Source organism: Dreissena polymorpha, chromosome 2 (genome assembly GCF_020536995.1).
Source record: "Dreissena polymorpha isolate Duluth1 chromosome 2, UMN_Dpol_1.0, whole genome shotgun sequence".
Classification (NCBI taxonomy): domain Eukaryota; kingdom Metazoa; phylum Mollusca; class Bivalvia; order Myida; family Dreissenidae; genus Dreissena; species Dreissena polymorpha.
This window is the reverse complement of record NC_068356.1, coordinates 100,932,634-100,959,611: the sequence shown is the minus strand read 5'-3', so window position 1 is coordinate 100,959,611 and position 26,978 is coordinate 100,932,634. Positions and strand designations below refer to the sequence as shown.

At 34.7% G+C, this 26,978-nt stretch overlaps 1 protein-coding gene across 1 annotated transcript; it reads right to left on the bottom strand.

Annotated features, from left to right (window-relative positions):
- Positions 1-14,872: 14,872 nt before the first annotated feature.
- Positions 14,873-21,707, bottom strand: LOC127869942 (uncharacterized). Its single transcript, XM_052412601.1, has 7 exons — positions 21,692-21,707; positions 20,304-20,482; positions 19,537-19,676; positions 18,514-18,629; positions 16,875-16,980; positions 15,872-16,011; positions 14,873-15,405 (listed from the first exon to the last, which is right to left on the bottom strand). Exons 1-7 carry the CDS (start codon positions 21,705-21,707, stop codon positions 15,377-15,379), a joined length of 726 nt encoding a protein of 241 aa, XP_052268561.1. The 3' UTR covers positions 14,873-15,376.
- Positions 21,708-26,978: the final 5,271 nt, after the last annotated feature.

Genomic DNA, 26,978 nt, shown 5'->3' with positions numbered 1-26,978 from the left:
ACGTGTCGCGCTTCGCGCTCTATATGTGGTTCTTAAAAAAAAACTCCGAGGAGTGCTTGACTCTAGGGAAACGGGTTGCTTGGACGCAGCTCCTCCTTGATAAGCGGCTGCTTCCTTTATCGCAACCCATTGTTATAATCAATAATACGTGTCGCGCTTCGCGCTCTATATGTGGTAGGGATAGTACTTAGGGCCTATGATAGACAACCATAAAATACATGGATAATGGATGTGTTGTTTGCATTTATTTGTTAATATAAAAACACGTGTATTTTTTATAAGATATTTATGTGATGTTAGAAATTTTAATTAACGTTGTCACCACGCGGCATCCATTAAGTTTAATAAAAATGTCCAATTGTAGTAAAATGGATGTTAAAATGTCTACATAAAATAAAGCTTCATTATATTTATTAACCTGACTGAAAACAATTGTCAGCCGCCGAACTGTTCCGTTCGTGCCGGAACCCGGGATTGAACCGGGGGCCTTTAGATGATTGTTGCGTAAACAACTTCAGTCTAACGCTCTCCCAACTGAGCTATTATTTTCTTTTAATCAGAGTATATTTACAGGTCCTACCGGCGTCTTCACGAGGTCTTTGAGATCCGACCTGGTCCTCCCAACTGAGCTATTCCGGCTGACATCATTTATGTACTGCTATTTGGTGAAGTTGTGTTTAGCGATCGTTATTATATGTCTATTAATTAACCAATACATTGTACGTTTTCGTACAACTACGCCTTCCAATAAACTTGCTTGCGCGATAGGTCGTCAAATATCGTATTACATTGATTCTCCACTAAATAAGCACATTAGAAAAAACACAAAATAAATTTATTTTGATTATGTTTTGTTTTTATACAAAACATCATTTGTTTTTATACAAAACCAGAAAGTTTTTTTGCCCAGTCCCGGTGATCTTTCCCCTGTGATCAGTTGTGGATCAGTTATTAATTAAAACAATTAGCTTTGCATTATTGGCAATAAATGTTGTAATAAATGTAATAGGCACAAATGCAGTACTTATTTACACTAATTTACACAAAAAATCACCACTATGCAAGATATTCTTTAAATAAAAATATATACATTGATCCGTAAAATAACTTCTCCTCCCATAAGCGAAAAACAAATGCATTACATACTAGTCGCCGCTCTCGAGAGCGACGCCAATTATGCTTATACTTATTGTTCGAAATTTAAGTCTCTTTAAGTACGGAAACTTGAAACTCATATTTCCCTATACCCGTTTGTTTGTAAACTTTTGAGAGATCATTGACCTCGTAGAAATATGTGCCTTCCTGTATATACATTTAGGCTATGCTGAAATTGATGTAACCCAACCTGGCTTACAAATGACCTTGACGTGTTTATGTTGGAAGTTAATCTATTGTTAACACCAAATGAGGCGTTGTATGCTCTGATTATTCGTGGCTTATCGTTAAAGATGCTATTTCGAAACGAAATAGTAGTGCAACAAGTAAGAATAGAATCGGGTATGAAAAATCACATAATGGAACTTCACTATGGCCCAGACACAAGTACACAAAAGCTCAGTAAGATTATGTCATTTTGTATTAAGATAAATTCGCTAAATGATAATAATTAATTATTATTACTATTTACTACGCTTTTTTGCACGGAACCACAAACTTATAAAAATCATAAATAATAATGCTGATATATATTACAAAGAAACTGATTCTAAACAATATCTTAATTTTACCTCGTGTCATAATAAACACACAAAGATAAATATTCCTTTCACTTTAGCGAAACGGATCTGCACCATAGTTTCGAATGATAAACTTAAACTAAAACGTTTAAATGAACTTAAGCATTCCCTTATTCAAAGAAAATATCCACAATCTATTATAAATACAGGTATTAAAAAAGCACTTTCCATCCCTAAACATGAATTACTTTCAAAATCAACACAAAAAGACAAGAGTAATATAATTCCATTTATTTCAACACAAAATCCAAAAAATAAAGAACTGTTTGGCGTATTAAAAAACAACATTGACATTTTACAAACAGACCCGGTTATGAATAAAATAATTTCAAATCAGAAGATAATAAAATGTAAGCGACAGCCACCTAATTTAAAACGTCTGTTAACCAAATCTTACTTTTCATCTCAAGAACCAAGAGTATCCAAATGTAATGACCATAGATGCGCCCTGTGTGGTTATATTATTGAAGGGAATTCTTTTGATTTTAATGGCAAAATGTTCAAAATAAAAACTAATATGTCTAAACTAATAAAAACTAATATGTCATGTGATATACAAAATGTGATTTATGTATTAGTATGCAATGGATGCAAACAATATTATATAGGCCAAACTGGCGATAAACTTAGAAATAGGCGATCTGTCCATGAACAACAAATGCGAGACCCCTCAACAAGACAGATGCCTTTAAGTAAACATTTAGATGAATGTTCACATAATGAACAAAAATTTAAAATATTTCCATATAAGCTATTTTCGAACAATATTTCAGCAAGGTTAGCAAAAGAACAACATTTTATACATGTAATTAAACCCAAATTAAATTTCATTTAATATTTATTGACGTTATGACGTCATAATTGATATGACGCTATCTCCATGACATTTTGACGTTGTAATATATTGTATTATGCCCTGATGAGCTATGCGAAACGCGTTGGCTAAATCAATATATGTTTAAAATCCCAGACACGTGTTTTTACTTTATTATATATATATATATATATATATATATATATATATATATATATATATATATATATATATATATATATATATAATCTGAAAATATTTTCTTAAATTAATGTTATATCTTTGTATTAAAACGCTGCAACACTCATGACTGTAAATTAGGCATTACCATATTTCTTTACAACGTAATGCATGTACATCATCGATATATATAACATTTAAAACGAAAATCGTTTTTAAATTCAAATGTTTGCATGGTGTTAGAACTACTGTTTTGATATCTTTGGGGTACTGTGAAAATCGTCAGATTTCCGATCGATGTGACAGATCTCACGATCTGACAATATTCACGCTACAATGGTCTATTTCGTTACCGTAGAGATAGCTAAGTTATGTCGTCTGTTTGTAAGCTTAAATTTGATTGGCTGACGGGTTCAATGGCTTATTCTAAAAATAAATGCTTCTCAGCATTTTTTTCTGCTCGGGCAGAAGTTAAAGTTTCGACCCCTTTGGTGCGCCATACTAAGAAGCAGCTCGACCGCAGCTGGCCAGTGTACGGTATACACTCGGCTGCACGAAGTTCACAACATTAAACCGCAATATTTATGCCCCCCTTCGAAGAAGAGGGGGTATATTGCTTTGCTCATGTCGGTCTGTCGGTCGGTCGGTCGGTTGGTCGGTCGGTCCGTCCACCAGGTGGTTGTCTGACGATAACTCAAGAACGCTTGGGCCAAGGATCATGAAACTTCATAGGTACATTGATCATGACTCGCAAGAACGATGGTTTGACAGTGAAAAGTATTCATGTTTTATGCATCATAAATATACAATCACATCAAGACACTGAAAAACAACTTTTCATACAAAATAATATAATGGAGCAAAGATAATGCTTTTTTTCATTATATGACACATAAATAAATTAAAATATGAGTAATCTTCTTGTTTAACCTAATTTTCAGGGTTATTATACAAAAGTGGGACTCTATAACACAGTGTGATCCTCAGGTTATGATATTACATATGAAATATCATGTCCTTTATAAATTAAAAGAAAATGCAAGGCTCTAAAAACCAATGCACCAACAGAAAGGTACGATGATTATATTCTACATTCTCCCATTAGTTTGTTGAATAAAAGTTAATGCAGATCTTTTCTTAGCAAAAAATATATTTACTAATCATATAAAGCTAATTTATTACCATCAATGCAAACACTCCACAGCTGTTTCCATCGTGCTGTTTGTTGCAAGGTGGCGCTTTGAACTCCCACTTTTCCAAGCCATCTTCCACAATTTGCGCTCGTTGACACATGAACTGGCTGCAACAAATATTTTGTTGGTAAAAATCAACGAAAATCATGTGCCGATATACTTTAGCGGTACTTTATCTATACCAAATTGTTTTGGTAATCAGTTTTCAAACATATATATATATATATATATATATATATATATATATATATATATATATATATATATATATATATATATATATATATATATATATATATACGTGAATCTATTAACACATTATTTGAAACACAGTGTGAGAGATAGGACACAATAATAAATAAGAACGAACTAAGAAAGCAAGCTTATATTTATATATAGCCTATCATTTTAAAAGTGTTGGTGGTCATTATAAGTTAATATTTAAGATAAAGATCCAAATATAGAAAACAAATAACATTTACATTTTTTTAAATATCTTGTTTGGTATATTGCCTGATGAATGATAACTGGAACTGGCCATAAAAGCTCAATCATCCCTAAATGTGACCTTTGATCTCTTGTTAACGCATGCGCTGCAGCTTCTCTACATGGAGAACATATGTGGTAAGCTATATTAAAAATGGCATATTCAATTATCGAATCACAGTTTGGATAAGCTCAGAGACACACATAACATGCACATACACCAACTGCTATTGTGGCTGCTATATCAAGCAGGTAAGACAAAAAATGAATTACAGCTTTGAACCTTACCAGAAAAAATCGAACAAGGCCTTGTTGTTACCACCCAACGAGTCGTAAATGGTTACAGTCCTGGACTTAACACTTGCAACCAGCAAAACCCAGTGATTGTTGCCTTTACATTGTGGCAGCATAAGTAGATCATACATATTGAAGTCCACCTACAAAATGTGAAATTATAATGAACCTTAAACAATGTATACATTTCTAAACAGTGAGAAATTTGCTCAAATTACTTCAAAGAAGTATAGTGGCATGCTAGAACCAAGTACAGTTTAAGTTAACAATAAAACTAAAGATTCTCAGCTAATATGGTACTCCTGGAACAACTTTGTAGAGGTCATCATTTGCAAATAACATGAAGAATTTATGAAGAACCACCACTTTTACATAAAAATTCATGTTATGTAAAATTAAGACATTGGCATTACCACTGCCACCTTCATCAACCTAATTATTGGCTACATAGAGTTGTTCTGACAAATCTCACAGGCACTTATAATCATGTAATCAAGAGAAAGACAAGTCACCACCTACACCACCTTTATCATCATCATTATTGCATACATAGAGTTGGTCTGACAAATCTCACGGGATGTAATAAGCAATGTTTTCATGAAAAAGGCAAGTAACCGCCACTACCACCTTCATCATAATCATTATTGCACACAGAGAGTTGGTCTGACAAATCTCACAGGCACTTATAATCATGTAATAAAGAGAAAGATAAGAGTCGGGGGGGGGGTGGGGGTGAGAGGGGGGTTTAATGTGGTGTTACTCATAAGACGATCTTTCAAAATAAAAAAAGGAAAAAAAACATTTTTTTGAGGGGGGGGGGGAAGGGGGGAAAGGGGGGGGGGTGTGAGGGGGGTATAATGTGGGATGTGGTCATTTATTAGATGATCTTTCAAAAATAAAAATAAATGAAAAAAATTGGGGGGGGGGGGAGCGGGCGGGGCAGGGATTCTGGATCGGAGCGTGGGGTATTGTTTGGGTGGAATCCATTGCGGTATTCAGGTAAGTGTTGTTTTGTCAAAGTATTAATAACATCTGGTCATAAATAAAGATGTTATGGCAATTTAACTAAAATTTACTCTTGACCTTCAAAGTCAATGTCATTCAAAGGTCAAGGTCAAATTGAACTTGGCAGGTACAGCACCCTCATGATAGTAAGAAAATATTTGAAGTTTGAAAGCAATAGCTTTGATACTTTAGAAGTCAAGTGGATCTAAACACAAAATTTAACAAAATTTTCAGTTACTAAGACAAAAAAGGGCCATAATTCTTACAAAATGCTTGATACAGTTGTCTGCTCTGGTTTATAGATTAGGTCATGTTGGTAAAGAAGTTTGCAAAATATGAAAGCAATATGTCAAGGGACATTGAAAATATTTGAGGTGGTACGCAAACTTTAACATAGATTTATCAATAATATGCATATTCTAAGTGAAAAAAGGGCCATAATTCTTGCAAAATGCTTGATACAGTTGTCTGCTCTTGTTCATGGGTTGGTTTCATGTTGGTAAAGAAGTATGCAAAATATGAAAGCAATATGTCAAGGGACATTGAAAATATTTGGGGTGGTACGCAAACTTTTAGATTTATCAATAATATGCATATTCTTAGTGGAAAAAGGGCCATAATTATTACACAATGCTTGATAGAGTTGTCTGCTCTTGTTTATAGGTTGGGGTCATGTTGGTAAAGAAGTATGCATAATATGAAAGCAATATGTCAAGGGACATTGAAAATATTTGGGGTGGTACGCAAACTTTAACATTTGCACGCTAACGCTAACGGGAGCGCTAACGCCGGGGTGAGTAGGATTGCTCCACTATATATATATTTCATATATAATAGTCGAACTAAAAATAATACAAGAGGGCCTGAAAGGCCCAAAGTCGCTCACCTGAGATAACAAGATATTATTACGACAAATCTATTGACCAAGTTTCATGATGATCGGAAAATAAATGTGGCCTCTAGAGTGTTAACAAGGTTTAACTATATCCATATAAGGAAAAATGCCCCGCCCCATGGCAGCCATGTTTTTCAACCAACCGGCATCATTTTTGAACTCGTCCAAGATATTATCGGGATGAATCTCTTCTTACCAAGTTTCATGAAGATCGGACAGTAAATGTGGCCTCTAGAGTGTTAACAAGAATTTACTATAGCCATAAGAGGAAAAATGCCCCTCCCTTTGGAAGCCATGTTTTTCAAGCAAACATAATTATTTTCAAACTCATCCAAGATATCATTAAGACCAATCTTCTGACCAAATTTCATGTAATGTAATGTAAATGTAAACATTTCTCCCAACGTTCTTGAAACGGGTTTATCTTCCATAATTCTTGACAACGTTGCACCTAAGCTGTTTTAATAGCAGTTTTTATGCAAGAGTAACTGAAATCTGGTAAAAATCAGACCAGTTGATATGCATAAAAATTGGATTTGTCACCTTTAGAGCCTTTAAGGAATGATTTCCAGACGTGCTGACCAAGTACGGCAAACATTGTAGTATGATAACTAAACAATTTTCTCTTATCGTGACACTATTCTATTTCGCTAATGATTGTTTTCTCATCTTGGAGGCGAAAGTGAAATTCTGCGAGATGGATTGTAACGCGTAATTGTAACAGGGCCACAATTTGTGTCGTTTGAGCATACAGAGAGTAGTCCGGAATTCCTTACACTAAACATTGCTACATTCTTTGAATTGAGCACATTTTGAATTTGTATATGGTGTCAAAAATCAAAAGTTTTGTACACGGAACTTTTATTATGAATTTATATTCTTGGTGAGATAGTCATTTGATATTAGAAAAAATATTCCTTTAATATGATGATGACTGCAATTTTTTGTTATATTAAGTTCTCATTACCATTTTCATCATGAACTTCCAAAAAGCATGTTGTTTTTATTTTGTCTTAGTTATTTCTATGAAATAATAAGGATGATAAAAAGTGCACACAAAACTCGACCCGTGCGCTATGACACACCCTTTATAAAGTTGAATGGCGTGTGTTAATTTCAAACTTGCGATTGATTTTGAAAAATGAATTGCGTGTTAAATTATGCAATAGCGAACATCTTCAGTGCCTTCAGCGCTTTGATTAGTTTTAAACACATGTTACCCCCAAGGTTTGATGTTATGTCAGGGCATGGAATTGCTAAATTTCCGTGACCAAGTCATCTAAATAATGCGTGATTTCAAACTGATTACTATATTAAAAAACAATGACAATACAATGTATTATTAAGTTTTAAACTGCGTACAAGAACAAATGCAGCGTTCGCAATAAACACTCATCCAATGTTAATTTAAACTTAACAATGAGACCATTATTCTTTCCATGTGACAAATCGTTCAAATTTCTTTAACATTTTACTGTGTGTTTTCATATAAATGTCACATACATTTCGCCTTGGTATATTTATAGTTTGGGCTCGTGTATATTAAAAGGTAAGATTGATTCGGCGAACACCTTCAGTCGTTATCCTTACCCTTGATCTCCGATGTTGATGTATATACCTTACACGCGATGTTTGTTTTCAGTTCACAGCACGATACAGGACAAGTAACCAACCATCCGTAACAAAATGCATTATCATCAGCAAACCGAGTGTTGCATACCTGTATCAGTATTTTACCGATATCAATTGTTTAACCCATTTATGCCTAGTGGACTATCCCATCCTTCTAAATTGGATCAATTTATTCCGAAATAAGGGATGTCTATTATATTTATTTCTATATTTAGAATATTTCTTACAGGAATTCCTTTAAGCCAACAGCGCAGACCATGATGAGACGCCGCATGATGCTGTTTGCCAAGGCCTTTTTTTCTAGACGCTATGCATAAATGGGTTAAGTGTATGAAAAATACATGCAAATGATCGCATGTATGTAGGCCGTACGTTTAAACGCCTGTAAATATGTTATCCATGTATTTACATTGTCTTTATAATAAATACAAACACGTTAAACTTGTATATCGTATACATCGAGTTACCAAAACTTATAATTGCATTGTTTCTTCGTATTTGTTTCAACAAATATAACGATAACACCATAGCTCTGCAAAATATTCAATCGTTTCGTGCTTGTAACGCTTTATTATTGTCAGGCTTAAATCGCCAAACAATGCAGTTTATAGCATGAAATGTTCAGTATTTCTATCGCCAAACAATGCGGTTTATAGCATGAAATGTTCAGTTTTTCCTTTTCCTCTCAAGTATCATAACTACAACGAACATTAACCCTTTGCATGCTGGGAAATTTGTCGTCTGCATTAAATTTAATGTGTTCTGCGGAATTTCTAATATTAGCATTTTCTTCGATTTTGTTCAAAGAATACTATCAGAATAGCAAACAGTTTGGAACCTGATGAGACGCCACGTTCTGTGGCGTCTCATCTGGATCCAAACTATTTGCAAAGGCCTTCAAAATTCGGTTCCAGCATTGAAAGAGTTAAAATGTCACAGATAAGCATATGTGGTGCGCACAGGCCAAACAGGGACGACACATAACGCTTTCATTGATTTTTGTGTTTAAAGTAAGTCGCTTCTTAATTAAGGAAAATCCAGTCTAGACGGAGAGCGTTGTCCCGTGCGGAAAGAACAGACGTATCGGGGGCAACAATTTACGGACTTACATTAAGCACTGTTTTCACAGACCATGACGAATATGTAGAATTAAACAAGAATGAAATTAAGTTTAATTTCTCATGTCATCTATAATTATGCGTACATGAATTAGCAATCGGCCAGTTAAAGTAAGGCTTTGTAAAAAAAAAAAACAACAATGGTCGGCATATGCCAAACTTATTTAAGTTTTCAAAACCTTTTGAACCATTGGCACATTCTTATATTTCGAAATAAATTCCCTTCTTTTACGACAAAATGAAACGCTTCACTCAATACCCGCATACATGTAATTGAAAAGTTCAACGACCTCGTAATCTTGAATGTGGGTCATCCGCTATTTTCGTCTGTAAGTTTTTTTACGACAAAATGAAACGCTTCACTCAATACCCGCATACATGTAATTTAAAAGTTCAACGACCTCGTAATCTTGAATGTGTGTCATCCGCTTTTTTCGTCTGTAAGCTTTTTTAAATCGATGTTACCCAATAACGTCAAATAGTAACCTTAATGCGCTTCGTTTCGCTCATTGTCAATGGATTGTAAACTTAACAAATGAGGTTAGCTCTGGTTAACAATGACTCCGCGAAAAAATCTGATATTGCGATCGCGAACAGATAAGAAGTGTGACGTATTACCATAATTGTTGATTTTGAAAAAATCTGTATATTTTTTTAAAAAGCACGAAAAGCCTACCTAAAAATGTGCATGTAGTTCAGATGCTGATTAAGAAAATAATACATTAGATTATATTTGGAAAGGTATCCATTACAGTGGTTCTACCTTAAGGCTAACCACACATGGTGCTGATATTTCTGCAATTACTATCCAAGGACAGGATGCTAACAACAGCTGAAATAAATTAACAAAACACAAATTTCAGTACTTATCTTCATAATGTTGCCTGTTGCTATTGCATTTAAGCTATTTGACCGAGATATTCTTTACTTCAATCGTGTTGTGGCAAGCAATCATAAGGTGATGACCCAGTAATCGTGTGTTGACAATAAATCTCGTGAAAACAATCAATCACGTCATGACAATCAATCACTCGATGAAAATCAATCACGTGATGACAATCAGTCATGAGATAGCAATCAATCACTTGATGAAAATCAATCACGTAATGAAAATCAAAGTCTACATGTTTGCATTATAATGTAGAAATGCATTATACATACCATAGTTGTTTGAAGGCCTCATTGAAAATAATATTGCCATTGTTAAACTGTTTGCATGACTTTGTATCAATGTGTTGTCTTAATGAGTTACCTTCGGAAAATAAAGAGATAAGTGTTATATTATTATTATTATTATTATCATATGATGACAATCAAGCATGTGATGACAATTAATCACTTGCTGGGAATCAAACATGTACTTACAATCAAATACGTGATGACAATCAAGCATGTGATGAAAATCAATTACGTTATAACAATCAATCACGTTATGACACTCCATGATGTGATCACAATCCAAGATGCGATACAAATCAATCATGTGGACAACAAACAATCATGTTGTGACCAAGCAATGTGGCAAATCCGGCGTTTAAACATGTTTTTAAAATGTGTAAGGCATTGAACTTTAGAATACATTGGGTTTAATACTGTATATATGAGGATTATATAGCTCAAAGTTAATTTCATGTTTGAAATCCTGGAAACCTCATCAGATGTCATAAGGCTAGGATTGTCATTTGTAGTGAACGCAACGTACCAGATGCGTCGTAATAGCGCATTCGATATTATGCAAGAAAGATGTCACGTTCTGGACCAATATTGAGACACATACTGTGATAATTGCTAGCAAACAACGTAAACGAGAGCGCCGACGGCGTTGAAAGTCTATCAGCAAGATACAATGAAGTTTCTGCTGAAGTAAATTTTTAAGGAATAGTTGACTGAATGAAAATCTAAAAGGCTATAAAAAAGAAAAGTACAAATAAATGAAAAAAGAAGTGGTAAAATATTGCAAACCATCCTATATCAATCGGAAAATCATAAATATGTATCAAGAGCGCTTGGTATTTAGCGACCAGGTCATTGCCCGGATGTAATTATTATTTCTGGTTGGCTGTACGTTTATTTTTGCTCTTGTTTTAATTAACGTTATACTTAATCATTTCTATTTACGAGACTAAAAGACTTTTACACTCGGAAGCTGTATTTTGGAGCACACGTTCTGAAGATTTTAATATTTATTCAAATTATTCAAATACTTTTAATTAATATGCAACATTATTTGCAGATTAACATCAAAATACTGTAGTTTAACCCCCATCTATTGCATTCCAAAATCGCAAGGAAATTGTTTGCCGTCACAAAGTTTAACGATATAACAGCCCTCAAAAACTCGACAGTCTTCTGCAAGAAACAAGAACATTATTTATCCGTTAAACTATTTAAATTAACGTTAATAAATACATTGAAAAGGTATCTCAAAATCAGATTCGACGAAATTCACTTTTTAAACACATACCCGAGTATGCACAAAGTTAGCAAAAGTGTTAGGAACGTATATATTGTTTTTTGAATGAAGGCATATATGAAACAAATTTTGGAACTACGATAATTTGTTCCAAATCTCGTTCCCATTGACGTTCTTAATGGAACAGATCTTCGCATTTTTGCAATTGTCATTATATATGATTGCTTACAAATCTTAAATGTTCTTTAATAGATTTACCTAATATTGATAGTAAAAAAAAAATTGACGTCGACAGAATACGAACCCGTGTCGGATTGATTTACAAGCGAATGCGCCACCACTGCGCCACGCAAACTTTTATCGTCGGAAGCGAAACATAGTATGCATAGCAGAGGGGGTAATCACGTGATATTCAAGATGTCGACGTCCATGTCGAGGCATATATTTTTTCGCCGTTTTATACCCTTTATTACTTTTGTTACATTTTAAAATGACGCTGTTCCAGCCATATCAGTAAAAAGGTGATACGCGTTTATTTCGTATTAAAATACTCTCATATGTCGACTTTACTCCACGACAATTTTCTGTAATAAGTTCATCCCACAGGTGGTTAGCGTGTGGCTATGATATTAATTGGTGAAAACATCATGTATGATAAATAATCATATGATAACGAAAAATAAACTTTTCTGAAAAAAAATCACTATCAAATATATATATACAAATATATATATATATATATATATATATATATATATATATATATATATATATATATATATATATATATATATATAACAAGGTAGCTAACTCGAAATCATCCGAAAACGGGGTGCATCGTTTTGAACAGCCATTACTTCATCAATTTTGCAGCGATTTTCACGATCTGATCTGATCAGTGTCAACTGGGTCATGCGAGTTGTGTATCGTGTTATTTCTTAAAAGTTGACCCAGCATGTGTAAAAATATTGCTAGCCATATACATTTCTAGAAAGGAAATTCATTTCTGCGTTGAATAAGACCGAGATCGTGAAAATCGCTGCACAATTGATGAAGATATGGCTGTTTAAAGCGATGCAACCCGTTTTGGGGTAATCTTGAGTTGCATACCTTGTTATATATATGTATTTGATAGTGATTTTTTTTTTTTTCAGAAAAGTTAATTTTTCGTAATAATATGATTATTTATTATTCAAAATGATGTTTTCACTCATTAATATCATAGCCACACGCTAACCATCTGTGGTTCATCCCACTAAGAAATTTCGCAGCGAGTTAAGCCGAGATATAGAGCGCAATTAATGCGAAATAAACGCTAGTAACTTTCTTGCTGATATTGCTTTAAAGAGAGCGACATTAAAAAAATAATGCAAGTAATAAAGGATTTAAAAGGCGAAAAATACCTGCCTCGGCACTTAATTCGCCATCTTGACTATCATGTGATTACCCCTTCTGTATAGTAAACGTTATCAAGCTTTTTTCCTATAATAGAATTGTTTTGCGAACGATTTTTTTTTATTTGAAGAACTTTTTTCACTCAAATGGTCTTAGAAAAAGTCACTAAAATGGGTTTTAAAAAATTATCAGAAGAAAATCTTCGAAAAAATAGTTTCGTAGTGAAAAAAATTGAAAAATTTGAAAATTCTATGTAAATTATCTTACCTATTTTGTCTTCCAACATCCTACTGGAACCGGGCATTATTGCCACATTTTTACACTCAACCGACGAGACGTCTTATCGACTGTCGGTTATTAAGTCCATTTGTAAAAGCCAAAAGACAGAATGTTGAAGTGTCGTTATATGCTTTCCCATTATGTTACATTTCGTACACACTTAGGACTTGGGTGTCTCTGTCGTGTCCGTGTCGAAATTTTGTAAGAGAACTGGGTCAAAACTTTCATCAGCCCACATAACTCGTTTCGATATCATTTAACATGATCTAGTAGGCATAAACGAACAATCTGAGATGAGCATATTTTTCAATTACGTAGACTTCCAATTAAAAAAAATCAAGGGTGTGCATTGAGAAATGAAGACGCGATAGACCATTTGCATGATCTTACAAAAGCCTTGCGAGCTGAGTGTTCATCAAGTTAATACACATGTCACCACAAACAACAACACAAGTACACTTTGAAATTCAAATTAATATGAGTTGCGTTCTGAGAAAACTGGGCATAATTCATGTGCGGAAAGTGTCGTCCGAGATTAGCCTGTGCAGTCCGAACAAGCTAGTCAGGGACGACATTGTCCGCCTAAACTTGATTTTCGGTAAGGAGGGACTTCCTTGAAACCTTAAATCCATAAAAGCGGAAAGTGTCGTCCCTGATTAGCCTGTGCGGACTGCACATGCTAATCTGGGACGACACTTTTATGCACATGCATTAAACCCAGTTATCTCAGAACGCGACTCATATAAAGTATGTCAGCGCCTCGCAACGCAATACATGGACACATTCAAGCGATTTGGAGAAAGAAAAGAGCTAGAAATATTCTTAATTGATATTTGATGCGTTTAGTACGATGAATGGTATCTGTTGAATTTTATATACGTGTACTGTCATATATTTGACAGTTATCGTTTGTTTGTAATTGTTTTAAAAAATTGCCAAATTCATCTGAAATAAGTTTTGTTCACTAAAGAACTTTCTTGAAACAATTTTATTGACAAAATGTATAAAGCATGTTACACAAGTAAAGTACAATGTACATAAAACATGTATTACATTAATACACAACACATAGATATATAATTTATTTTGAAATGTCGTTTTCGGTGAAAAAAACATGTTTTGACAAAAATATGAGAAACACTTGTATAATTATCCATGTGTGTATTTAAATCGGTATTGCAAGTTTTCAATTGAGTTACATTAAAGCATTAAAATGTGTACATAATGAAACAAGAAATGTTTTAGCGACCGACCATGTTTTCTGATTGAACATAATGATGTCGTTAGTACAAAATGCCAGACATTGTAATGAGGTATAAACTTGCAATATCCAAAACAGGAAATTCTATATTGCTCCTAAATTAATAACAACAACAACAAATACACTAACAACCTATCTCAAAAAATAACGCATTTATATATAGTCGGCTCAAAACAACAGTTGAAATCATCAGAAAAAACATGTTAAACATCAACAATAAAACGTATATGTTTTTCACTTTGTTGTCTATGAATTAATCAAACAAAGAAGCCCGTCGAAGAAAACTATTATACCACTTTATGGTCAATTGTTTATTACATCGCAGAAGAAATGCCCATGAGTTCACATACAACAAAACACATCCTATATATGTTAATATAATATCATATAATATCACTGTAGTTCAAAGTGCAATTCAGAATATTTAATCATAAAAGAATGTATGTCCTAATAAAGACATTAGTGCAAATTTTCTACAAAACGAGTTTAAACACAATTCCTTTTGGGCAAAGATGATATTCTTAGATAAGGCGATTCTGCAACTGTCAATGTTAACTTGGTAAAGATGTGGTTGTCATTTAAAATCGGCCTACTTGTATGTAATATACGACAAAGATCTGCATTATTACTTGAACCGATGTGCCCAATGTTGCATCAGTTCTGTCTATGGTGGACTCAGCGTTTGTTAGCGGGCCACGTGCATTCTGTAAAATAGTATGTACAATTAGAGCTGCTTATTAGAATATACAAAATGCAAGCATTTATAATAGTTATTTTTACGCAATTGTTTAAATTAGTACCGGGTAGTTGTTTTACTTTGAAACTGTTATGCATATCTTAATTGTGTTTTGACTAAGGAGTAATATAACTTTCAGTCATTTGTATATATTAATTTATTGATATATGCAAGGGATATTAAGCCAGGATTTACACATATCTCGCGTAAAGGCATATTTTAAAATTTTTACATTTGCCCCAACCCCACCGAAAAAAAAACACTCTTGAGTATAACAGAACACAGCTGCTGCAGAAACATTGAGGCTCAACAAAAATCGAGTTTTTAGCTGAGAAAAAAGATAACAAATACAGTAGGATCTTTTACGGTTGACCATTATACAATGTAGGCTTTACACTACTTAACATACCAAAGGCTTATACACGTTCACTTACGTTGTGGGGCGTCATGGGTAAACACCCATCGCGGGTCATCAATCCATGGCATCTTGTTCTTGCAGAGGTCAGCCACAACCAGGTCCCATGGCAACCCATTCATACCATAGGCGCTGTAAATGTTCATGCGAATGTCCGCTCTGAAATGATGAGTGCGATACAGTATTGTAAAATAACAAATCTAACATGATATTCGCTCATCAGAACATAGCTGAGGCATTTTATGCATAAAAGAAGGCCCGATCCTAATCATATCGTAGAAAAACATATTGCCCAATATAAAAGGCCGTATTTGGAACTCTACTAATCCGTAGGTTGAAATAATTTCTTCATGTTGTACGCTCTTGTGTCACATGCACACTCGCATTTTGACGCAGAGTTAACTGCAGTACTATTCAGTTGAATGATAATAGATGATCCCATGGATTTTGTAATTGTTTTGGACATCGTGTAAATTGGCGGAAAACCCCACTTTACAAGGAGCTCTGAATTACAACTTGTGCAAAGATATTTCTTAGATAGTGTTGGATCGTGATATTTGTTTCGCATTTTGTTGTGTTTTGAAAATGAGCATTTTTGCGTTCGGATGCGTTGCTTTAAACTTCGACAAGACGCCTTCGTGGTTTTATCTTACGAATTAGAACTATAGATCGTTCGTTATTTCCCGATAATCAGCGACTCGTATCTAAATAATAATTTAAAACCTAAATGTGGTTTACAAAATACACCAATACCATTCCGATGATTTGCTTTTATTTAAATGCGTGAAACACCATTATTATATTTATATATTATTGCTGCTAGATAAAATACTCACACATGGGACTATGCAGTGTCTTAATACGTGTGTACATTTAAGGGAAAGAGCCCCTTTCAATTATTGTTGATTTTAAATCGAAAGAAAACTTTGAGGAACAAAATATATTTTGCCTGGAACTTTTTTTAAACGAATATTTGATTATTTCAATGACCTGGTTCGCAATGTTGAAATACGCGTACTTACAGACAGACCAAATGCGATCCCACTTCAACCAACTTTGTCCGTGGACAATACCAGTTTATATGGTAACGTTTTGGACATGAAGAAAATATGGTGCCAATATAGCGCTCTGAAAACAGAAGAACATATTAATTTTAATGACTTCACTTACAAAAAGATTGGACCCACATCTGTGTCAGTCGTTATTATCACAAAACTTCCTTTTATTTACAGTCGAACACAGAAACCCAAGGCACGAATGGTTACCATGAGAGCTCCCGCTCTGGGAAAACCGGGCTTAATGCATGTGCGTTAAAGTGTCGTTTCAAATTACCCTATACCGTGACGACGCTTTCCGACTAAGCTGGATTTACGTTGAGAATAATTCCATAAAAGCGGAAATTGTCGTCCCTGATAAACCTCTGCGAACTGCACATGCACATATATATATATATATATAATAGAGATCGATCTACCTACTTTTCCATAAATACATTTTTCAAAACGATGCATATTAATTCTTTTACGCATGTAGAAATTGTTTTAATAACATGTTGAGGAAATCTTTAGCCGATTTATGCCTAGCGTCTAGAAAAAAGGCCTTGGCAAACAGCGTAAACCCAGATGAGACGCCGCATCAGGGTCTACTTTGTTTGCTTAGAGGAATTTCTGTAAGAAATATTCTAAATATAGAAATAAATATACTAGACATCCCTAATTTTGGTAATAAATTGATCCAATTTAGAAGGATGGGAGAGTCCACTAGGCATAAATGGGTTAAGAAACGTGTACACAACGCCGAAAACGAATGTTGGAGGGTATTCGAACTCAGGCCAACAAAATATTGTTAATTTTAAGTCGAAATTACCGCATCATGCGGCGTCTCATCTGGGTCTACGCTGTTTGCCAAGGCCTTTTTTCTAGCCGCTATGCATAAATGGGTTAACAACACTACGATACAGTTACCAATAGAACGACTGATATATTGCGGTGTTACCGCATTAGAACGACAAATTGAACACATTTGGTGATTCAAACCGCGTACAAATATTGCGGAACGATCTTTAACATGTAAGTTGTTAGAAGTAGGTTGATAAAACCTGTATTTTAAACAGGTATTTCATTTTTGCATGGTATTAAATCAATTACATGTTCAGTTATAACTGTCTAAACATATTTATAATGTATTTATGATAGTGGATTCGGTCGTGCGAGAACAATAATCGAATCGTTGAATTAGTAATTGAAGTCTGTATTCACGAGGCTAATTAATACTATAGTGGCGTAACTAGCTATATTTCTATTTACAAAGTGCACATTATTCTTGTTTTATCAACATCTTTGATGCTCGGGTAAAAAGTAAAGTTTATCATCAGGGCTTAACGATAGGTGCGCTTTACTTTTGCAAATAATATCAATACCCACTTGCGAGCTGCACTCCGTTGCCACCACAGTATACAATTATTTTGTGGAAACAATAACTGTGCTAAATGGCCCGCTTAATAACTCAGTGCTAAGTTCGTTCAACCCATCAGGTAAAATGTTACCATAACAATCTCAAAACAACATCTGCCAGACATAACGGGCTGGGTGTCTATTTTCAATGTATTTATGAATGCATGATTAGCAAAGAAAAATAAGTTTATATATCCCTAGAGTATACCTGGTGTCGGAAAAAGAGTATCGAACTCGAACTGCACTTGTTTGGATTCGAGCGCCGGAAACAGTTGAAGATCACCGGGTACACAGAAACCGAAACCTGACGTTGCATCTTGAAGCCTGTAAACAAATATTTAACGAACAGGTTACATAACTTTCATCTACATATGACATACGTCATGCAGACATAGGTCTTGTACAATATGCGGCATGGGTAGCCCCAGACCAGACATTGCATCCTCGCAGTCTGATAAGTAGCTATACTGTCCGCTATAAAGTTACGCAAGGTTTCGTGGTCTCATAAGCAGACATGGTAGCTCCGGACAAGACTGCATGGATGCGCTGAAAGGGTTTGAGCTATCAGTGGCATATACGGCTGATATTAACATATTTCTCTTTGTTACATTGAACGGCAACAAGATTGTAGCTGAACGGAACCAGAAACTGACCCTAGAGAACGAGATATAGACTCAATGAAACTATGTAATGGGATCATCAAAGGAACGAGATATAGACTCAATGGAACTATGTAATGGGATCATTAAAGGAACGAGATATAGACTCAATGGAACTATGTAATGGGATCATTAAAGGAACGAGATATAGACTCAATGGAACTATGTACTGGGATCATCAAAGGAACGAGATATACACTCAATGAAACTATGTACTGGGATCATCAAAGAACGGGATATACACTCAATGAAACTATGTACTGGGATCATCAAAGGAACGAGATATAGACTCGATCGAACTATATGCTGGGATCATCAATGAACGGGATATATACACGAGACAACAAGATGCTTACTCGGGAGTACAATATATTAATTTTATGAAATAAGAAACAACGTAGACGAAACAAGTTTAACATGCATATCTCGTTCGCGCTTGTCAGTAGCTTGTTTATGGAAAATCAAGATAGTACCGAGCTTTAAATATAGTTCCGACTTTATTGAAATAAATTCAAATAACATAAAGCCATATTGAGTGGGTTTTTTTCTGGAAAATAAAGCTGAATTCTTACCACCCAGCGAAGTTATTGAAATATCCGGTACTATTTGTGAACCACTGTATCGCCACTTTGTTTAGTACTATTCTAGGTGGTCCCGTGACGAAGGCATACAGTTCGTAGTATTTTCTTGAAGTGTTCGAGCCCCCAATTATCTGAGAGGGAACGAATATGTATTACATTTTGTATAGTCTGGTATCTTCGGTTTCTTCGCTATAAAGTGTACATAACACATTAACAAATTGTTAATAATTGATTAAAATGTAAAAATGGTTGTTGCCCTACATCATTTATATCATCTTATTTAAAGTTTGTATAATACAATTGTATAATAACATAGTGTTTTCTTTAACAAATGTAACGTGTATGCAATTAACAGAGTATATTTGACCATTCATTTCCCGTTAATATTTTAGATTTACTGTCAGTGTTTTTTTTTAACAAATAGGTATACATGTAACAATCCACTGTTGTACTTTCAAAGTCAGTGTACCTAGTACTACATACCGGGAGGCGGAAAACTACAACGGGCGAGGCATGGTCAGGGGTGATAACCCCCAAAAAGGGTTAGGGTAAGGTTTAGGGTTAGGGGTCGGGTTAGGGTAAGGGTTGGGTTCAGGCTAACCCAAACCCTAACCCGACCCCTAACACTAGCCCTAACCCTAACCCTCTAACCCCGCCCCCCTTGCGTAATACCATACCATGCCTCGCCCGTGTCGTTTTCCGCCTCCCACTACATACCGTGTCAGTAAGATCTGTGAAAGCCATAATGTACTACATACCGTGTCAGTAAGATCTGTGAGAGTCAGAGGATATTTCGGGTAAGGAATCGGATCATTTGTACTGACAGTCGATGCACAACTGTTCTCCGATTCCACATGTGTAGCGCATGCGCATAGAACTGAAAGCGGAAACACACATAAATGTTCGTAAAGAATTAAAAAAATGTAACCAATTTGGTCTGTTTACAAGGGAAATGAAAACACTGTCCATCTGGTCGATTGAGTTGGGTCATATAAATTTTGGAAACGAACATTAAATTTATCTATTTTCTTGAACACAATTAAATTTCACAAATTATATATTTTAGTTTTCATGTCTTGGTATAAAGTAAGTATTTCAATAAAAAAAGAAGATTCGTCTGATCTATTTCATAAACATTATTTTATCACACATAGTTTAAAACAACGTATTTAATAACATCTAGATCACGTATACAACATAAATGCGGCATTTTAATGATTGATTCGTGGTCTGAATGTTTTCGTTTAACAGGTATATAAAGTATGTTACGGCTAACAATTGTCTGATTTGCCAATTATTTCTTTCTAGTTGAAACTGATTGTATATAGCAATCGAGTAAGCTAAGTCAGAAAATGACACAGCAATCAGTTGTAGCACATAAAACACAATCACAAAAACGTAAGTATTTTGAGGAACGTGCTATCGAACATACGGAGAGACGGACGGGTGGAAAGACATACATACTCTCACTTGGACATGTATATATGCAATTATTTTTAACAATCCCGCGGGGACCAAAGACGCTGCAGTCTACTTTCAAAAGTAAATCGATTCACAGCCGCTTGATTTGTCTTCATACATGGAAACACGCTCCAGAAGTAAGAACACCGCAGTGTTTTCAAAGAATGCATTTGGGCCGTGTTCTGTGAAAAGGGGGTTAAATGAAAGTGCGTAAAGTGTTATCCCAGATCAGCCTGTGCAGTCTGCATGTGCTAATCAGGGACGACACTTTCCGTTTTTATGATATTTTTCATTTACAGAAAGTCTCTTCTTTGCATAAATCCAGTTTAGGCGGAAAGTGTCGTCCCTGATTAGCCTGTGCGGACTGCACAAGCTAATCTGGAACGAAACTTTACGCACATGCACTTTGCCCAGTTTTCTCAGAACACTGCACATTTAGTCTTGCGGTTTCAAAGTACCGTATGTCAACTATAGTAAAGAGAAGATAACTTAGAAGGAGTTTATTTCGTACGTAACTGGTGTCTAACACATACGCAATCCGTGGAAACGATAAGCGAATGATTAAACTTGTTATTACATAGTAACGAATTTACCAAAAACAATCTCTGTTAAAAAACGATTTGTATCTTTGCGAAGTGGAGCTATTTCCGGTAGGTTCTGACATAACGTGTGGGTAGCTTATTACCGGTACGTCGTGCCATTAATATTTTACCATGATAAATAACGACATTGTAATGATACCGGTATATTTAGTTCCGACAACGGGCAGTCCTGTCCTTAATTTACAGTTTTACAACAGCTATTAAATGTTAAAATGTATAAAAGAATCAATTGTTTGAGGATTAAACGTATAGTAAGGAAACGTTTATGAGTAAATGCATTTTACATCATTTTAAATATTGTAGAATTTAATGAGACTAGTTCAAAAAGAAGTGTCTGATAGTGTTTTTTTATTGGCGAGTTAACTTCAATAATTATGTAACCGATCTGTACAATATAAAACATACTATCAAATTTACGTGTTTAAATATTTATATAGATCGTTGATCATGTATCTAGGATAAATAGTAAGTTGTTCATATTTTTTACTAAATCAATATACCACAAATAAAATTTACAAGCAAACCATAATGTGAAGTAAAATATTATTCTACTTACATATTATTGCGTAAGCGATCATAATACTTAATATTACAATCCCCGTGTTGATAAATACATACAACTATAACAACTCGTTGCGCTAGAGCTGTCTTATATACACTATGTCTTTGATGAAACTCGATATTGAGCAACTGGAGTGTATCCTTTGCGTCACCGATTGGTTCATTAACTTTTGGCTGAGATTTGGCTCGATGTCATACCTAATGTTTTGCTTTTTTTTGTTCTTCCAAAACATTTGTCATATGAAGATAAATATCTGTCCGTGGGTGACCTGTGGTTGCGTTTGTGCGTGTGAACGATTGAAGGGTAAATACCAATAACTCTTAACGGCAATACATTCTCGATATTTAAATATCATTGGTTTTGCGTGCTGATTGTGCACCGAAGTATTTCTTTACTTACAATTTCACAGTCCAAAAAAGTTACTGATTTATATTCTGACGTCAAAACACTTAATGCTCAGGTGGTGTTCACAGTCGAATGAACCAATTTCCAAAGTGGTGTATCGTTTTTCATATTACGTTATTGATACGGATAGACTGATATTCTGAAGTCATTGTACTGCATGCTACATAAGCGTCACTTTATTACATTACGTTTTTAACTTTGAGGTCATTGACCTCCGTTTCATATTTTAAGCAGTGATTACGATATAAAAAGGGTCTGATTTTTTCAATGGTCCACTGATTTAACTGAGTAAGCACATACATTGATAGTGTAAAACTGATATATCAATATAACAAGATACATCTCTTAACCCATTTATACCTGGCGTCTAGAAAAAAGGCCTTTGCAAACAGCGTAGACCCAGATGAGACGCCGCATGATGCGGCGGCTCATCAGGGTCTGCGCTGTTTGCTTAAAGGACTTTATGTAAGAAATATTCTAAATAAAGGAATAAATATACTAGACATCCCTAAGTTTGGATATAAATTGATCCAATTTAGAAGGACGGTGGACTCCACTAGGCTTAAATGGGTTAATAAACATATTGATTGTGTCTTTTGATAGAAAATATTTTAAAACTGCGATGCAAATGTTAATTTTATGAACGGGCATTACATTTGTTTTACATTTATCACACCCAATATAAGCTGCAATGTTGTTCACAGATGCACTAGTATCAATCAACTGTGCTTTGCATATAATTAACCCATTAATTAAGCATCATGCGCGTCTTATCTGGGTCTACGCTGTTCGCCAATGCCTTTTTTTCTAGACGCTAGGCATAAATGGGTTAAGTAACGCTTTAGAATAATCATATGATATTCTTTGTACTCACGTTGACTCGTTATCATGTAATTAAATCAAATAGCTGAAGGCACTGAAGATGTTCGCTATTGCATTACTTAGCACGCAATTCATTTTTCAAAATCAATCGCAAGTTTGAAATGAACACACGCCATTCAACTTTATAAAGTGTGTGTCATAGCGCACGGGTCGAGTTTTGTGTGCACTTTTTATCATCCTTATTATTTCATAGAAATAACTTAGACAAAATAAAAACAACATGCTTTTTGGACGTTTTGAAAGCATAGACAGTATGATGAAAATGGTAATGAGAACTTAATATAAAGAAAATTTGCATTCACCATCATATTTAATTAAAGGAATATTTTTTCTAATATCAAATAACTATCTCACCAAGAATATACATTCATAATGAAAGTTCCGTGTACAAAACTTTTCATTTTTGACACCATATACAAATTCAAAATATACAATAATCTACGTATCTTGTATATGGAGGAATAAAAGTATATAAACATTGCTGTTTATGCTTTATTTGTTACCCGAGCAGTTCACACGGTGTCAACAACGCTGACATAAACATAGGTATAGAGCACTTATGCGCTTTTAGGCATAGCTGTCTTACTCAGTTTTCATCTTAGTGACTTTTACATAACGCCAACAGACACGCATGAATATTTTCGAATATTTAATAAGCTGATTCGAGATACAACCTCTGAATTTTTGCTACATCACTGCGTATGTGCTCAATTCAAAGGATGTAGCACTGTTCAGTGTAAGGAATTCCGGACTACTCTCTGTATGCTCAAACGACACAAATTGTGGCCCTGTTACAATTACGCGTTACAATCCATCTTCCAGAATTTCACTTTCGCCTCCAAGATGAGAAAACAATCATTAGCGAAATAGTGTAGTGTCACGATAAGAGAAAAATCGTTTAATTATCATACCACAATGTTTGCCGTACTTGGTCAGCACGTCTGGAAATCATTCCTTAATGTGTGGATAGGCTGCCATTATTAACAAGTTTGCTATTTTGAATTCAATTTTGTATCAAAAAGCATTGTTCTTAAATGTGGCATTTTCAATTCGCAATGAGATTTGTAATGACCCTCGTCATGCGAAAATGGGTCTGATTCCATTTACGCCCATCATATAAATAGCCCACTCAGCTTTCTCTCCTTCTGGTAAGGAGAAACATAATATATTGAGCGATTTTATAGCGAACAGCATCGCCTATGGCCTGACTGCGCAAAAGCACATGTTGGGTTTAACAAACGTTTGCCGAAACGCATTAGAACCATTTTCGCATGACGGCGCAATTGACGTGTGATTTAAATGTGTCGAAAGAAAACTGCGTTTAAATATAATATCAACATACGATATATTTCGATAGTGAAGAAAGATACTCATAACAAGGCATATGAGGACACATATGAAGTGCTCTCCCGTAGTATATTTTTATTTACTCACACTAATGTGTGGTTTGACAATGCTAACACACATTTCATGCGGCGAATATGCAACTTACAAGTGAAAAACACAACACAATAGTTTAACTTTTGTTTAATTGTATTTATTTATTTAGAAAAGTAGATTTCAAACTTTATTTCAAAGTCAGCGTATACGCCGACTACATTTTTAAAAGATATTGATTGTTATAAATTTATTTAATATAATATATTTAGTTGTTTTCGGTTTTAGCGATTATAAAGCATTTTCGAGGTTGCCTATAGTGTGCCTGTAGTAATAGATGATCTCATATCCAACTGTATATGTATTGAGAACTGTGAACATAAACAAGCTAAGCCTTCTACTAACCTTCTACTATTGCGTTGCGTGCACCTGTAAATACAAAAGATCGCCACTATCTGTTGAGAACCAAAGAAGGTTTTCCAGAAATACCCGCTGTAGTAGCATGAACGAGGTTAAGAAACAGGTCATTCGTATTATTATTATAAATTGTTTGTTATATTTGGGTTTAGCGATTATGAAACATTTTTTTGTTTTTGTCTATCGTATCGCTGAAGTTATTGTTGAACTTATTTTCAACGTTTTATAAATTGGGAATTTAAATAAGCGTTAACTTTTTCGCGAATCTATTAATAGCCAGTTGTTATCGCTCGTGGACTTTCCTTTGTTTATCGACAGGCGCATCTATTAATAGCCTCATATTATGAATGGACTGAGCAAAAATACCACGTCATGAAGACGCTGCAGAAAGGGGACTATTTTATTCATTCATAAACAATCTCCTCCGCGACACGTACAATACGATCATTGTTTATCGATTCTTTTCTATAAAAGCACCGTTCGAAACTATTGCATTTAACACGATATTAATATCATGATTCCATTTGTGAATGAATATAATTGGAGAACTCAAACCTTTTGCATAAATTATACATTTCTTTTTAGCGCGGATACGCGTAGTAAGCAGGTATTGGGCTCCTAGTAGCTAAGGCGTATCGACCTGAATTTTAGACTAACCACCTTAGACGTTCGCTAAGCGACCATCTAAAAAAATCACTTGAAAGCTGTAAACTAAACGAACCGCCATTAAGATACGTGCAAATCACAGTAAACCAGTCGTTGCAACAGGTTTTGAGGAAAAGTTCTATCGACACAAAAAATGGTGAACATTTAAGTGACACTTTCATTTTTTTAAATAATGAAACCTATTTTCCCCCAAATGAATTCTTCTGTTATATAATAGATTAGCCTTGCTCTGAGAAAACCTGTTTGTATCTGTGCAGTCCGAACAGGCTAATCATGTGCTTAAAGTTTATGTGCAGTCCGCAAAGGCTAATCATGTGCGTGAAGAAACTGTGCAGTCCGCACAGGCTAATCATGTGCGTAAAGTATCTGTGCAGTCCGCACAGGCTAATAATGTGCGTAAAGTATCTGTGCAGTCCGCACAGGCTAATAATGTGCGTAAAGTATCTGTGCAGTCCGCACAGGCTAATCATGTGCGTAAAGTATCTGTGCAGTCCGCACAGGCTAATAATGTGCGTAAAGTATCTGTGCAGTCCACACAGGCTAATATAGCGACGACGCGTTCCACTTTTATACTGTGCGGAGCTGTCCCTTTAATGTAAATGCCCTACCCAGTAACAACGACCAATATTACAGTGTCACAAATGCACTCGTTAATGGGTTTGCTGAATCGACGACATAGTACAGCTAAGTCAATTACCCATTAATGGCGAAAGTTAAAAAAAAATGTAAAAAATATTATCGGCTGCTAACTTAGCTGAATTAAACCCCATTATACGGCATCTTGAGTTTAACAAATCCAAGCACCCCCCCCCCCCCCCAACAAAAAGACTTAATAAATGAATGAATATAAAAATGAATAAATTGAGCTAAAAATAAAATAACATTACAATCTCTTTTATACTTAGGCTTATTTTAATGATATAACATAAATTCATATGCAATTTTTAAATGTTCGCAGCACACCTACCTTGAACAAGGAAGTATAATACTTTCTTAAAATCCATACTCACTGCTTTTATAAAAAAAATAATCATAGAAAAGAAATAATTTGTAATAGCTAC

What these genes read in the sequence shown, in the direction of transcription:
- LOC127869942 (XM_052412601.1), bottom strand. An exon ending in TTCAATAACTTCGCTGGGTG is followed by an intron (nt 18,630 to 19,536) that starts GTAAGAATTCAG and finishes ATTTGTTTACAG; the next exon opens with GCTTCAAGATGCAACGTCAG. An exon ending in GGATCGCATTTGGTCTGTCT is followed by an intron (nt 16,012 to 16,874) that starts GTAAGTACGCGT and finishes TCATCATTTCAG; the next exon opens with AGCGGACATTCGCATGAACA.